Source organism: Cryptomeria japonica, chromosome 11, assembly GCF_030272615.1.
Source record: "Cryptomeria japonica chromosome 11, Sugi_1.0, whole genome shotgun sequence".
Taxonomy (NCBI): domain Eukaryota; kingdom Viridiplantae; phylum Streptophyta; class Pinopsida; order Cupressales; family Cupressaceae; genus Cryptomeria; species Cryptomeria japonica.
In genome coordinates, this window is record NC_081415.1 from 159,301,378 (window position 1) to 159,317,517 (window position 16,140).

The window sequence follows — 16,140 nt, forward strand, 5'->3', positions numbered from 1 at the left end:
AAGATATTTACAAAGACCTACTTTGCTACTATATATACAAAGTAAACCAAGGGTAGGGGAATTGAATTGTGCCACATGCATTGATCTAAATTTTTCATCAAACACAGAGAACGCATATCAATGGGGATGTAAAATTTGCTAGATATCGAAATCTCTTCCTTTTTTTATTTAACCATTTCTTCACACACAAATTCTTGTGCAAAAGATATTTGTTCCAAGCCACGATAGGTAATGATTTCTTAAGTGTTAGAAGACTATTAACCATAATTATTCTATGGGCACATGTCGTACTGTATTTGATGGCAAGTGGGGACTCAGTATAACATGGATTGTGATTGTGAGTCCAAGAGGAATATTCAACTTCATCTTTCTTTGTTTCTATTGTAGGTTGTCACATGGAATTATTTTGATGTTGTGGTCATTTGTTTCACTTGCACAATGAGGAACTTTGATAGTTAAATCATAGCCTATGGGAGATCAAGAATGGGCTCATACGATGCAAAAACACTTTAAAATGGTCAAAGGGTGTCACATCTTTGAGTAGTGCCAAACCTCTATTTTCCTTTAAAACAAAGTTGAGCTAGGTACATGCCCACCCCAACCCTTTATCCCTCTCAAATGAGTTTGGGTCTAAGTCTATTAGGTTTTACCTAGGTATCTTTATTTTAGGAAGTTAGAGGTACCTTAAGTGGACACACAGGGTGAATGGCATTTAAAGTTTTTAAAAAATGTTATTTAAATAAAGAACCCCTCTTTTCCATAGTTCCAAAAGGACCTATCCCTTGTCACCTCCATGCCTTCACGTAGGGGCATCCTAGAAATGCCCTTGCTGATGTAGGTAATTTTGGGGGCATGCCTTGACGTGTGATCTTGGATTATCTTCTAGACATTAGGGAGCCCCGATCATTATAATGTTTCTCAATGCCATGATAACAACCTTGGAAGAAAGAAGGAATGCGTATATAGTAGTGGAGGCAAAATTAAAACAATTGTTATTGTTTTTTTTTTACTCAAATGCATGCTCTCTTATTTATATTTTAGGAAGTTGGTGATCAAAATTTTCTTAATCTGTACATCATTGACACTTGGGGCTTAGTAGAAAGTGGAGGAAGCTACGAGGGTGTATGGTGATGGATTTTATCAAGTTTTCATAAATGATAAATGGTTGTGATTTTGTGTTGATTATTGTCAGCTATTTCTATAAATAAAGAAGAAAATTAATAAAAAATATTAAAGAATGACAATATTTGTTCTTTCAATGGTTTAACCCTCATCTTTTAGTTTAGTTAGATTACTCAACTTCATTGTTAGAATTTTAATATTAATAAAATTTGTACAAATTTAATTATATATTACAAAATATATTAATATTAATTCAATATATATATATTTTTTTAAGGTAAGTGCTATCAAGTATCGGGATAGCAATCGATTGTCCACACTACTTTAAGACCCAACAATACAATTTGATAACAACACCAAAATCATAGATGACCCAAATGACTAACAATATTAATTCAATAGTAACAAACAAAAAGTTATTATAAAATTAAGTATAAATATAACTAAGATTTTAAATAAATTAAATTTTAATAATTTATAATAATTACATAACAATATTAAATATAATAAAAAAATAAATGCTATATTTAATAACGTATACTATACAATAAGACTAAATATAATTCAAATAGATATTACATACATTAAAAAAAACATAAATAAATATAACTCATGAAAGGGATTGAGCGTGGAGGATAGCGGGGAAATAAAAATGAAGATCCCAGTATTTTGAATTCCTATCTATCTAAGAAGACTTTTAACAGGGTTTCAAAGGAAATACGCAGTGATTGTAAATCTCTCGAAGAAAACACGAGCCGAGGCAGAAAAAAGGTGCAAAATGATCCAACGGATGGCCGCATTCTAAGCAAATGAAACTAACTTAGCCGTTGAGTGACAACGGAAGGAAAATTCAAATTTCATGGATTATTAGACCAGGTACACATAACATTTTTTCTTTTGATTTTATCTTCTGCCAATACTTTGTCTTGTCTTTTGTAATTTCTTTCATTAGGGTTTGTTTTGTCTTTTGTAATTTCTTGATTTTTCCATTTTTGTAAGAGATTGTCTACAGTGTGCACACTGGTCTGTCTGTCCATGATTTTTATTTCTTATTTGTGAAACATTTTGTGTGTCTGTCATGATTTTTTATTTCTTATTTGGGCTTTTTTTTTCACATTGTATGGGGTAGTCTGGTTTTTTTTTCACATTGTGTTGGGTAGTCTGGTAGAGGATGACGAGGCAAAGCAGAAGGTAGGATCAGGAAATAGCAACTGAATGAGGGCAAAAAGGGCAAAAATCTTCTTCCAGGTAATTCTTCTTATGGATTATCTTTATTATTTATATTTTTCTTATATTTATGCAGTAAGAGAGGCAGAGTAGAATTTGTTTATCCTGCAGAATGAATAGGATTCATAGATTTTCTTATGAAAATTAATGGATTTTTTGTTCTGCGAGAATGATTAGGAATTCCAGATCTTCCTATTTAAATTATCTTTATTCTGAAAATAATTGATTGTTTGCTCCACCTGAATGAATAGGATTGTTTATATATGGACAGTTGATTATATTAAGAAAGATGGTAACAATAAAAAACAACCATCTACCCTTATGGAATAGATTATCTTTATTTTTATGTTTTTCTTATATTTATGCATTAAAAGAGGCAGAGTAGAATTTGTTTATCCTGCAGAATGAATAAGAAACATAGATTTTCTTATGAAATCTAATGGATTGTTTGTCCTGCCAGAATGATTAGGAATCCCATATCTTCCTATTTAAATTATCTTTATTCTGAAAACTAATTGATTGTTTGCTCCACCTGAATCAATAGGATTGTTTATATATGGACAGTTGATTATATTAAGAAAGATGGTAATAATAAAAACAGCCATCTACCCTTATGGACCATTGATTATATTAAGAAAGATGATAACAATTAAAAATAGACATCTACCTTGAAGCTGTCAGCCCTGGTTTATTTATCCTTAGTATCACTATCTTTATTGCTTTCGGTGGGGTTTGCCTACTCTCCATGGTGTTATGATGACAGTGGTGGGGATTATATGTTAGATATTTAATATAGTTTAATGTTTTGATGTAATTACTACATTTGTATTTAATATTCATTCATTATTCTTTTATCTTGGTATAATTTACCATTTAGAATATAAAGTTATAGATAAAACATTTTAGATTTGACCACTTCAAAAGACTTCTCTTAATATTTAAGTTTTCACACTGTTTTATTTTTCTTGGAAATAAATGTTTCCGTTTGTTTTAATTTCTAATAGATTAGCTCATGTTTATTTTTTTGTCAGCTGATCATGGCACTGACAATGGATTCATGGGTGGGTCCATTCCTCAAAGGAGGCCTTACTAAGCACTGCATGACTCCCTCTGAAACTGCTCACAGGTGAGATGCGTCATCAACTTAGGTGTTTCCTTTATCTTTTCCTATTTAAAAACTTAGGGTGTGTAGTTTTGACTTTTGCATTTATTTTTTATCCTTTGACAATATAAACTAAAATAGTAAACTTTTGTTGGCTCAGAAAAAGATTACATCTCAAAATAATAGAAAACAAATATATATATATATAAAAGCTCCACTAACTAATATCCATTAAATTTTAAATTACATAGTTGGCAATGGAATGGCAAGCCTAAACGATATGTACGAACCCAAATCAAGTACCTAAAATGCAAAATAATATATTCATGCATGTGGTTTTCATTTTCTTTTTAACGCTCTTCCCCTCTTGCATTTTTAAGTTTTGAAAATTTATTAGGTGGATGTCATTGTTTTACTCAGGAAAAAAGTATGTGGAGTGGGACATCTTAATTCTAGGTAAATCACAAATGTTTTAGATCATTATGTTCGATTATATTCTTTATTTTAAGTATTTTTTGTTCAAGTTCTGGAATGTTATGACTGACAATCAGCTACCAGGATTGTCTGTGGGTTGTAGAAACACAGAGAAGCTGCAGTCATTGAAGTTGACGTGTTTGGTGAGGTTGACACGAATGATTACCAATGGGACTTGGTATGTACACGTGCCTTATGTTTTAGATTGTTTTCATGATCAATTTGTGTGACTACCATGCTTTGTTCTATGCGTTTCTTGTGTATACCCTTCCATTTTCTATGATGAATTTTTAAAAATAATTTTATAGATTTGGGGTCTTTAATCATTATGTTCTTGCCTTGAATATAAATGAACTGCAATAAGAATTGAGATTGATAGTTTAAATCATTCTTTCTCTTTTTCTATAAAAGATGTCCTCACACATCCATTTTGTCTAACAAACTGACTGAAAACTCTTTAAAAGAATATTTCTCATATTGATTTTTCTTAATTGATTGCTCAAGCAAAATATGGGATTGCATCTTTTAACTTATCATGGCCTGTGAATTGTGTACATTGTCTCTGTTTTAAGCTTTTTGACTTTGGACTGTCATATTCATTGTTGCATCAGTTTTACTGTCCTTTGGGATTTGACTTTGCTTGTCCGCTACCATGTAAGTTCATGCAAACTTCTTCTCTAGGTGCCCTTTAGATGGGACTGCTCATTGTGGACTGCATATACAGTGACCTTCATTGTTCCATGTCCTATCTACTCTTTGTCTATGCCCGACACTCCCTTTTTTCATTGTCATTTTAATATTTTATGGATTTATTTTCTTCTAGAACTTTGAAAGGGCTCTTTACCAGTATTTTTTCATGGGTATTCTTGATTCTATGGCCTGCTGTCTTCTACAAAGTATTTTATGCTCTTGATTATGACTGTGACTTCAAAGATACTCTTGTGCATCTCTGCCTTAAGTTGCAGACCTTGTTCTTTCTGATCTGAGACTCTTTTTCTTGACCTATTTGTAATGGTCTTTTGGCTCAAGGCTGCTAAATTATTGAGGTTTGGCATCCTACTGTACTGAGCTTAGACTGTCAAACCCTCATTGCTGATCCTTGCCTCAAGTCTTCTATGGCTGCTTTGTACATCATGACCAAAGACTGCTATCTTTGTTCTCTTTTAGAGGCTTTATTCACCGGTTTGGACTGTCTTTCTTTCTTTTGAGGGTGTGCGACATCATCTCATTGCTTGATATTTCTAAAGATACCCTGCCCTTTCTACATGGCAATGAACTCTAAAGCTCTGTGACTGTCTTAGACCTTGGCGATAGGCCTTGCCTAATTGACTTGAAGTTTCTCATGGAAAGGATCTTTGACTTGTAACTTCATGGAGACCTTTGTCTTCTCACGTTGCAATGGTTTCAATGCATAAATTGCCTTTGATACTCACCGTCTTTATTCGTTCTTTTCACTGATCATACATTGATTTTGTCTTGACTGCAAATTTGACTTTATTCACTGCCTTAATCTGATCTTACCTTGGAATTGTGACCTCTTCAATGCTACCCCTGCATTTGCTTGGAATCCATGAGACCTTATGTCATCTTTGACTGCTATACAAGAGATTTTAATAAGATTTGATGATGAAAAGCTGCAAATGATACTTTGCCCCTGCTTTACAAAATCTATCTTCTTCCAGCAGCAGTGATCTAAGGTTCTTAAGACTGAAACAATAAGGCTTTCTCTTCTCATTGTCTTTATTAATTGTCTATGAGGCGCATGCTTCTACTATGGACTGCTCCATTACCTAGAGCTTGTACTCTGTATCTTCTTTATGTTGTCATTTGCTTGTATCTAAGTTTTTACTGAGTATACAATAATGTTTGAGGGCATTTGCCTTCTTGCATTGGTATGAGTGTGATCAGCCCTGTTCTCTCTATGGGTCCCCAAATCACCATTCTCAAGGTCTTTCTATGCTTTGCTGCTCTTGTAGCCATGAATGTTGGTTTTGAATGCTTTCTTTATCTATTCTAAGCCCTGTATTTGATAGCTTCACTGTTCATAGGTTTCATTGTGTTCCTTACTGTAATATCTTTGTGAGTGTTCCATTTTGCTCCACACCTTAACCATGAAAAATCCCCTTGTATTTGTCACCTCTGTCTCATATGCTATCACAAGATGAATTGACCCTCTATGGGCTGTGATCTCTGTTAAATGGTTCTCAGTCTGAAATCTCATCTTCACTGTTATCATTTGTGCTCATATAGAAAGGATCAGCTGCCAGAAACCCCCTACTTGAAGTTACATTTATTATGATAGTCACCTCTGTGTTGTTTTTGATGCCTTATGGAAATTTTGACCCTTGAGCTTTGTGAAGGAGATTATCTTTGTTTACTGCTATGAATCTGTCACCAAGTTCTTACTGTGAAGGTCTTCTATCTTCTTTCTTGAGTTTTATTAAGATTGATCTCTATATTTCTAATCTTGACAGAGACTGTCTTTTCTCTGATTTAGAAGGTCGTCCATTCACTGTTATGGTTTCTATTGAAGACTGCTACAAGTCTTTCTTGCCCTGCCAATAAGAATCCAAACTGTCCCTAATCTGCTATGACTGCCCTAAGCCTCTAATGCATGTGTCTTTAAATTCCTTCATACCGCTAAAATGATACAATATCATGCCCTTTGCTTTTTCTAACAATATAGGTAGCAGCTATTAACAGTTATGGTTTCTATTGAAGACTGCTACAAGACTTTCTTGCCCTGCCAATAAGAATCCAAACTGTCCCTAATCTGCTATGACTGCCCTAAGCCTCTAATGCATGTGTCTTTAAATTCCTTCATACCGCTAAAATGATACAATATCATGCCCTTTGCTTTTTCTAACAATATAGGTAGCAGCTATTAACAGTAAGAGCTGCCTTGAATGGATAGTTTCCTTTGTGCTTTTACTTGGCTCTTGAATACTGGGTATTGGCCTTTCATTATATTTAATGACTTAACAACCATCTCTCAAAAACATAACTGCCTCAATGCCTTTAAACTCAGGTCTATCTAGTCTAACAATGTGTGTGACTGTACTTTGATTGGTTCTCATGACTCACTGTTTGTGCTTACAATATGTGCTCTGAGTTCTTTGTGACCTGCAACTTTGGTTTGCCCTTTGATGTTGAGCTGCTCTGCTTGAATTAACTGCTGCTTTTATCATGTTCTCTGTACTATTTGTTGTCCTCTATCAGATCTAGGACTGTTATTACTGATATTCCATTTTTCTTAGCCCCTTGCTTCTGTTTGTGAAAAGGAAATTGTAATAATACTTCGTTTTTCTTTGTTATTCCCTTTGCTGGTAATGACTGCTCCAAGTTATCCATGTCTTGATTTGAATTAAATTCTTGTCAAAACTGCTACTGGATTTGTATCCTTTAGCTTCTCTCCCTTAGTCAGTTGGATATTGCTCTCTCTCTCTCTCTCTGTCATCTCGTTCACAAGATCTCCAGTCACTGTCTTCTATTGCAGAGGACTGCTACCTATTCATGCTTAACATCTGTGTGTTTTCCTCAGGAAGTTCACTGTGTTCTTTCTATGTTCTGTGACAGTCGCAAATGACTGTTCTAATCCTTTTGATCTGTATCTCTCTTTGTTAACTCATGGTTGTCCCTTGTAGGTTTTTTGAGAAAAGATTTCATGTAAGTGTATCAATAATAGACTCTTCCATTATATGGCAGTGACCCAACTCTTTCACAATTCTTTCGATAACCTAACCCTCATGACTGAGACAAATACATACTATTGTGAATAATGACAAAGAAGTTTCCATTATAGTGTCTCAGCTGAAAGAGGCTTAATCACACAATCATCTACTCATATGGCAATGATACAACTCTTTCCCATGCATGCAACCTTGAAGTTCTTTCTACGAATGACAATGGGAGAATTTTGAAAGGTGGAACTGACCTGTTTGGGGATGTTTATGTGCATGGCGTATGCATGAAGCCACTAAAGTGATCTCCACGATTTGTGATGTCTTCTACACATTCTTTTCTCTGCTGTAGATGCTCCTTCGACATACAAACCCTTTGATAATGCTGCATGATCTCTGCATGAGCTCCAAGCTGCTCTTTGGTGGATGATTGATGATGCCATGAAGGGGTATAAGGGTTTGCATATGGCTTTTGGTTGACAGAACTCTTTGTTACGATGTAAGTTTCAGTCCAGAGGGAAAACTCTCCATGAAAACTAAGAGAAAACCCTACACATACGCCAAATTACAATCTCTACCCCTTATTTTCCCTCCAAGCATAAAAGCATGAATTTATTTTGACTTTATGGAACGTGGAAAATATGATTTGCGTAGAATATTTGTTAACCTTTAATCCAACAAAGAGAACTTGAGGTTTTAACTTTTACCTATCAAACCACCAAAATTTTTGATTTAAAATATTGTTCTCTAGCTCCTCAAAATTTTCAAATAAGACCTACAACCCTGTAAAAGGGCCCCTATTTAGAGCCATTTTTTTTACTTGAAGTCAAAAAATAGGCAACAATTCTTTTAACTTCTCCCTCTGTTTAGTGTACACTATCTTTCTAAAGAGCATACCTCTGGTTAGGAGCTAGATGATAACTACCCAGATCCATCCCCCATCTTTCATCGTATTACCATTATGGACTGTAGGAGGATTTCCTGCGTATTACAATCAATTTAAAAAGAAGATGCCCAAAATCCAATGTGGTAAGCAATATTGTAGCGAATTCCTTATCATAAAAATTATGTTATTTACAAGTGTTCTTTAAAACTTCTTTTATCATGGTTTTCTAACGCGAGGAGGGGAAAACAGACGTGTTGTATCGTCCTCTCTGCTAGATGGCACTAATACTTCTGCTTCTACGCGGAAGATAAATATTTCATCTTCAACAATTAATGCCATCGGTCTTAGTCTACACTCTTTTAACTGTCTAGAAACATTCCAAAGTCCAATTCATTCTACTCTAACATCATTTTCTTGATTGGGGGTAGTTTAAGAGTGAGAACTGGATTGGAACTTTAAGCTCGCATGATTTAAGATTCTTTAACGTCCTATATAAGAGGCAATCAGGCTCAGGTAGTCAGTCCATGCTGTCAACAGAGGGAACCATTTTTCTGTGTGGAAATTGAACTTCCAAGAGAATCAAAAGAAACTTCATTTCTTCCATATTACTTAGATTGAGGCTGCATGGCTGTGAGCTATAGGTGTTAGCACTCTTACTTTGCATCTCCGAAAACCTTATGTAGACATTTCAAATTGCTTTCAATTTTGTAGAGCAATTTACTTGTCAAATCTTCTACTTGTAAAATTTAGAAATAAATATTGATACGACTCTTTAATACCCCACTAAAGAGCTCATTTTGTATAACTACTATTCCCACTCTTACAGTTCACTCCTCTCTGGTTATTTACTTGTCAAATCTTCTACTTGTAAAATTTAAGAATAAATATTGATACAACTCTTTAATACTCCACTAAAGAGCTCATTTTGTATAACTACTATCCCCACTCTTACACTTCTCTCCTCTCTGGTTCTACTATGGGGCCGATAGAATTCACTGGCCCCATAGACAACGGCCTCCTCTCCACTATGAGGTCCTCTCACCGTAAAATATACTAACCATTGAAGTGCTAAACAAACTTGAGGATTGCTCTTTTACTAACATGTCATTCCTGCTTTAAGTAGAATGTACTAAGTGCGTTTTCTTATAAGTAAAAGCCACCAGATTGGTATTGTTGAAATTTACTGTAATTTCTGAAAATAATGATTTTTGGCAGTCAATTATGCAGCACGCAAGTTCTAATTTCCATAGTATCTTTTCTTGGCAACTGACTTAGTAAAAACTACAACCGACGTTACACCAGTTACAGGTTAAATGAATTGTATTTGTTTACAATTACTTGTGTCATGATTGCCTTAGGTAAAAAATGCACTGAGAAGAATAAATCAGAAGAACTTAGGGCTTATAAAAAACTTTCCAGAAACTTGTAAGTTATATGAAATTTTTTATGTGATTGGTTATATAAGAAAACTTTGAAAATATTGTGCTTGTTGGGTTTGCAATATTGTTGCTCAATTTGCCAAAGTCTAACTCAATTCTTGGTGCTTCGGCTTGTAAAATTTTCCCCAATTTCAACTAATATCACAAACGTTAACAAAAATCTACTTTTGAGAATAAGTTATTTGCCCTTTGACGAAAAAGATGTTGCTTTTCATTTCACAGAGTATAAAAGAGCTAGTGTGTATTGGAGGTCATCTTGAGAACGAAAACAAATGATATTATTGGTATTTTTACATATAAATAAATAAAAAGACAGCTCAGGAGAAGTTGAAACACTGTTGAATATGACAGTACAGGAACCCAACGTGAATAGTGTCTAGAGGTCCTGTAGCATCAAAAGAATGTATTTCTTGATGCTTCGGCTTGCAAAAGTTTCCCCAATTTCAATTAATATCACAAACCTTAACCAAAATATACTTTTGAGAATAAGTTATTGCGTACATCTTTGACGAAAAATATGCTGCTTGTTCATTTCACAGAGTGTATAAAAGAGCTAGTGTGTATTGGAGGTCATCCCGAGAAAGAAAACAAATGATATTATTGGTATTTTTACATATAAATACATAAAAAGACAGCTCGGGAGAAGTTGAAACACTGTTGAATATGACAGTACAGGAACCCAACATGAATAGTGTCTAGAGGTCCTGTAGCATCAAAAGAATGTATTGTTTAAATTCAACGTTGTAAATTTTTGGGGTTGAAAAGGATCTCGAATTTGTCTATTTTTAAGACACAAAGATAGAATCAGATTTTTTGGAAAGACATTGCAATCTGAAATTGGCATAAGTTCACAGTACAATCACAAATGTCAAAACTATAATGTATGTTGTTTATTGAGCATCGGACGGTATGTGGAAGTTTATAAGGAATTTCCCATGTAAGTAAGCATTTAGAGCGAGCCTTGAGAAACAAAGCATATTGCACATCATCAGGCTCATTTCCACAGAGGAGTATCATGGGTATATTTCATAAGCAGAACATTGTTAATCTAATTGAATACAACTGTATACTGTGCATAAATGACTATCAGTGCCTAAACTTCATAGGCTCGAATATTGTCAACCAAGTTAAATTTGAAACCTTAGGAAGCCACATTGGCAAGCACCCAGATAAAGGGTATATATAGGGCGAACTGATACGCCAATACCTTATATTCGTCTATTTTAGCTGGATCCCAGAGCCTCTTTTGAACAGTTTTGAGTAAATTCATCTAAGGCCCTTTAAAAGCTATGACTGTCCTTGGAGTCTTTCCAGAGAGGTTTTGAGCCAATTGATCTCTAAGGCATTTCATTTCTATTTTAACAGAAATTTGATTGGTGTTGAGGGTAGAGATGCACACTGGAGTGAACTTGAATAGCAGGATAGCTTGACTTTGAAGAAATTAGTGTCACGTGTGTTGCAAAACATTTTCATAGTTTGAAAAATGTATTCTGTTATTGTGAAGAATACTGCTTATTCCTTCAAAAATATTGAAGAAATAAAACATTTGAAGATACACTTGTGATTTTTAAAATTTTTTTAATAATTGTTTTTAAAATCTAACAGTTTTCTACCTTGTGATTTTTTTGGTTTGTTTATTGTAGTTGTAAAATGTATGAATCCTTCACAGCATCCTAAATGTCACTTCTCTAGATTGGAGATTACTTCAGTTATCATTTTTACTTGCTACATCATGTTGACTAATTTATGGCTGAATTGGTATGACAGGGTGGCAGACAGCAAGCTCACAACCCTTCTCTGTAACTTTCTCAATGACACAGTGGCAACATGTTGCAGCAAAAAAACTGCAGTTTGATAAGAAGGATCCTAAGCAGTTTTTTGAATTAGTAGTTCATCATGGTGTATTAAAAACGAATTAGGCTTGCACCATTTATTTAGTTATATTTTGGTCAAGCGTATTGACTTGATAGCATTGTAACATGTACAAATATGGTATTTAATAAAAAAATTATTGGAAGGGGTTAAAACCCCTTCTAAAGACTGAAGGGAATAGTCACTGGCCATGGTTATTCCTTGAAGTCGTGTTTTTTGACAACTTAAAGAATGGTCGATAGGCCAAGACCATTCTTTAAGTTTTGCATCTCGCTTTCTTTGCATATGTTTTGTTAGTTTATTTTTTATGTAAGCATTTATTAATTAATTTTGATTTCAGCACTAAAGTTAAATAAATTTATCATTTACAAATGGTGCACAAAGGATAATCACAAATAACCTTACAAAAGTCAAATTTGCTCACTTTATGAATGCAATTCACACTACATAACTATGCCACTAAGAATTTAAAAATGACAGTCACGTGATTAAGAATAATGTAAAAACCAGTCATGAATTACCCCTACAAAAATATCATTAGAAGAGCATCACGAGTTCACTTTTTTAATGCAATTTACATAACATAATTATAATAAAATATGTATTTTGATAACATATTAACACTATTTCATATTACACAACTAATAACAAATCATAAAATGACAGCTTAAGAAACCCATCACTTTTGCATATTTAAAACTATAATCATAACGTTTAACTTGCAAAACTATGTAAATAATTTATCATAAATAAAATAAAAAGTTGTCTTGTCGTGTCTTGTGTGGTTTGTGATGTGTTGTCTTGTTTTGTGGTTGTCTTAGGTCAATTAGGGGAGGCCAAATAAGCTTCTACCTTCACGTGGTTGGCCTTGTTAGTAGAGAATGTTTGAATAAATATTCTTGAAGCTAAGAGAAGCTTATGTGCAAATATTTTTATTTAATATAAATATTTAATAAATTTAAGGTTAGTTCATTGCAAAATAAAAGCGAAATAAATAAATAAATTTAAATTAGAAAGATATATGATATGTTTTCAAAATGGTAAAATATTGTGTTTCCTTTTTTAAATTGTTTGGTATTCTTATTGGACCTTGTTTTAAACTATCATAATATTAACCCCAACCCTAAGCCTAACCTAACAATAACCCATAAGTTAATTATATCTTTAACCAAAAACCTAATTCTAAGCATTATTATATCATGTTTAGGGTAGATTTAAGGTTGAGGTCCTAGGGTTGTGATTATAGTTAGGGGTTTATGGATTATTGTTAGGATACCTTGAACCTAAAACCCAACCTTACAGCTAAACCCTAAATTTTACCCCTAAGCTCTAAACCCTAAGATCTAATTGTAAACCCTAAAACCTAATAGTAAATCGTAAACCCTAAACTACCCTTGAACCCTACCTATAGTTTTAACCCTTTGGATTAAGGTATAGGGTTTAGGGTTTGCATCATGGGTAACGATTAAGGGTTAGGGTTAGAGTTCAATGGTTGGGGATTATTGTTAGGCCTGAACCTTAAAACGATTAAGGGTTATTGTTAGACCTGAACCCTAAAACGATTAAGGGTTAGGGCTTAGGGCTTTTGCATAGGGGGTTTAATGTTAGGGTTTAGTGTAAGGATTTAGGGCTTAGAGTTTACTATTAAGGGTTCAAGGATTACATCATGCTTAGGTTTAGGGTTATGATTACAATTAAGGGTTATGGAATAGGGTTGGGGTAGGTTTTATTGTTAAGTAATCCCAAACCCTAAAACTCTAACCCCAATGCACTAAACTTAAACCCTAAACCCTATCCAAAAACACAAACCCTAAAACCCTATCCAAAAACACGAAAACCCTAAAACCCTAAACCCTAAACATTCCTTAAACCCTAATCCATAAATCCAAAACCTAAACCCTCCTTTCAACCGTAAACCGTAAACCCTAAACCCTAAACCGTAAAGCCCACTTTGAACCCTCACAATTTAAACCTTAGTAGGGTTTAGGTTTAGGGTCAAAGGGTTTAAGGTTTAGGGCTAGGGTTAGATTTAGGGATTAGGGTTAGAAGGATTCAATGTTTGTGTATTGTTAAACCTTAAACCCTAAAATCCAACTATAAACACTAAAACCCAACCCTAAACCCTCCTAACCCTAGCCCTAAACCCTAATCCCTAAATCTAACCCTAGCCCTAAACCTTAAACCCTAAACCTAAACCCTACTAAGGTTTAAATTATGAGGGTTCAGAGTTGGGCTTTACGATTTAGGGTTGAAAGGAGGGTTTAGCTTTAGGTTTTAGGGTTGAAAGGAAGCTTTTAGGGTTTTTGGATAGGGTTTAATTTTAGCACACCGGGGTTCGAGTTTTAGGGTTTAGGGTTTCTTAACAATAAAACCTAAACCCCAACCCTATTCCATAACCCTTAATTGTTATCATAACCCTAAACCTAAGCACGATGTAATCCTAAACCCTAAACAGTAAACTTTAAGCCCCAAATCCTAACCCTAAACAATAAACTCTAAGCCCTAAATCCTAACCTTAACCCTACCATTATGTAAACCCTAACATTGTATCCCTAAACCTTAACCATAACCATAACCATAACCTTCAACCCTAAACCCTAGGCAAAAACCCTAAGCCCCCTTACTTGTTTTAGGGTTTAGGGTTATGGTTTAGGTTTTTAGGGTTTGCATCATGGTTAAGTTTAGGGTAACAATTAAGGGTTTAGGGTTCAATGTTTGTGTATTGCTAAACCTTAAACCCTAAAGTCCAACTATAAACACTAAAACCTAACCCTAACCCTAGCCCTAAACCTTAAATCTAATCCTTAAACCCTGAATCCTAACCCTAAGCCCTAAACCTTAAACCCTTAAACTCTAAACCCTCCTAACCCTAAACCTAAACCCTACTAAGGTTTAAATTATGAGGGTTCAAAGTTAGGCTTTACAGTTTAGGGTTGAAAGGAGGGTTCAGGGTTTAGGGTTTCTGGATAGGGTTTAGGGTTACTTTAAACACATTGGGGTTAGAGTTTTAGGTTTTAGGGTTTATTAACAATAAAACCTAAACCCCAACCCTATTCCATAACCTTTAATTGTTATCATAACGCTAAACCTAAGCACGATGTAATCCCTAAACAATAAACTCTAAGCCCCAAATCCTTACCCTAAATAGTAAACTCTAAGCCCTAAATCCTAACCCTAAAACCTACCATTATGTAAACCTTAACATTGTATCCTTAAACCTTAACCCTAACCTTAAATTCTAAACCCTAGGCAAAAACCCTAAGCCTAACCCTTAATCTATTTAGGGTTTAGATTTTAGATTTAAGGTTTTAGCCTAACAATAATCCCCAACTAATCCTTAATTGTTACCCATGATGCAAATCGTAAACCCTAAACCCTATACCTTAATCCAAAGGGTTAAAATTAAAGGTTTGTTGGCTTTTAGGGTTTACAATTAGATCTTAGGGTAGAGCTTAGGATTAAAATTTAAGGTTTAGGGTTGGGTTTTAGGTTCAAGTTATTCCCAACAATAATCCATAAACCCCTAACTATAATTGTAACCCTAAAACCTCAACCTTAAATCTACCCTAAACATGATGTAAACCCTAATAATGCTTAGAATTAGGTTTTTGGTTAGAGATATAGTTAGGTCAAGGGTTGGGGTTAATATTATGATAGTTTAAAACAAGGTCCAATACGAATACCAAACAATTTAAAGAACGAAACACAATATTTTACCATTTTGAAAACATATCATATATCTTTCTATAAAATATTTGCACATAAGCTTCTCTTAGCTTCAAGAATATTTATTCAAAAATTCTCTACTAACAAGGCCAACCACGTTAAGGTAGAAGCTTATTTGGCAACACATCACAAACCACACAAGACAAGACACGACAAGACAACTTTTTATTTTATTTATGATAAATTATTTACATAGTTTTGCAAGTTAAACGTTATGATTATAGTTTTAAATATGCAACTTAAATGTGATGAGTATCTTAAGCTGTCATTTTATGATTTGTTATTAGTTGTGTAATATGAAATAGTGTTAATATGTTATCAAAATACATATTTTATTATAATTATGTTATGTAAATTGCATTAAAAAAGTGAACTCGTGATGCTCTTTTAATGATATTTTTGTAGGGGTAATTCATGACTGGTTTTTACATTATTCTTAATCATGTGACTGTCATTTTTAGATTCTTAGTGGCATAGTTATGTAGTGTGAATTGCATTCATAAAGTGGGCAAATTTGACTTTTTTAAGGTTATTTGTGATTATCCTTTGTGCACTATTTGTAAATGATAAATTTATTTTCAAAATTGTGAAATTTAACTTTAGTGCTGAAAT

General features: G+C 33.9%; 1 protein-coding gene across 6 annotated transcripts; it reads left to right on the forward strand.

Moving 5' to 3' along the window:
* The first annotated feature begins 1,756 nt into the window (after positions 1 to 1,756).
* LOC131066076 (uncharacterized) lies at positions 1,757 to 12,159 on the forward strand. Of its 6 annotated transcripts, none has more exons than XR_009111553.2 (6): positions 1,757 to 1,998; positions 2,283 to 2,370; positions 3,381 to 3,475; positions 3,872 to 3,907; positions 4,010 to 4,103; positions 11,698 to 12,159. XR_009111553.2 is itself a non-coding variant. In XM_058000759.2 (6 exons), the coding sequence occupies exons 2-6, from the start codon at positions 2,338 to 2,340 to the stop codon at positions 11,783 to 11,785; spliced, it is 369 nt and encodes a 122-aa protein (XP_057856742.2). In that variant the 5' UTR covers positions 1,757 to 1,998; positions 2,283 to 2,337; the 3' UTR covers positions 11,786 to 12,159. The 6 variants fall into 6 exon arrangements, 5 of the variants coding, with proteins under 5 accessions (XP_057856742.2, XP_057856746.2, XP_057856744.2 ...); XM_058000759.2 differs by having other exon boundaries at positions 3,849 to 3,907; XM_058000763.2 differs by having other exon boundaries at positions 4,029 to 4,103.
* The last annotated feature ends 3,981 nt before the right edge of the window (positions 12,160 to 16,140 follow it).

Excerpts from the sequence above, each read along its gene's own strand:
- LOC131066076 (XM_058000759.2), top strand. The coding sequence starts at position 2,338 with ATGAGGGCAAAAAGGGCAAAAATCTTCTTCCAG. Across the intron at positions 2,371-3,380 it reads GGGCAAAAATCTTCTTCCAG|CTGATCATGGCACTGACAAT; the intron begins GTAATTCTTCTT and ends TTTTTTTGTCAG. Across the intron at positions 3,476-3,848 it reads CCCTCTGAAACTGCTCACAG|GTGGATGTCATTGTTTTACT; the intron begins GTGAGATGCGTC and ends AAAATTTATTAG.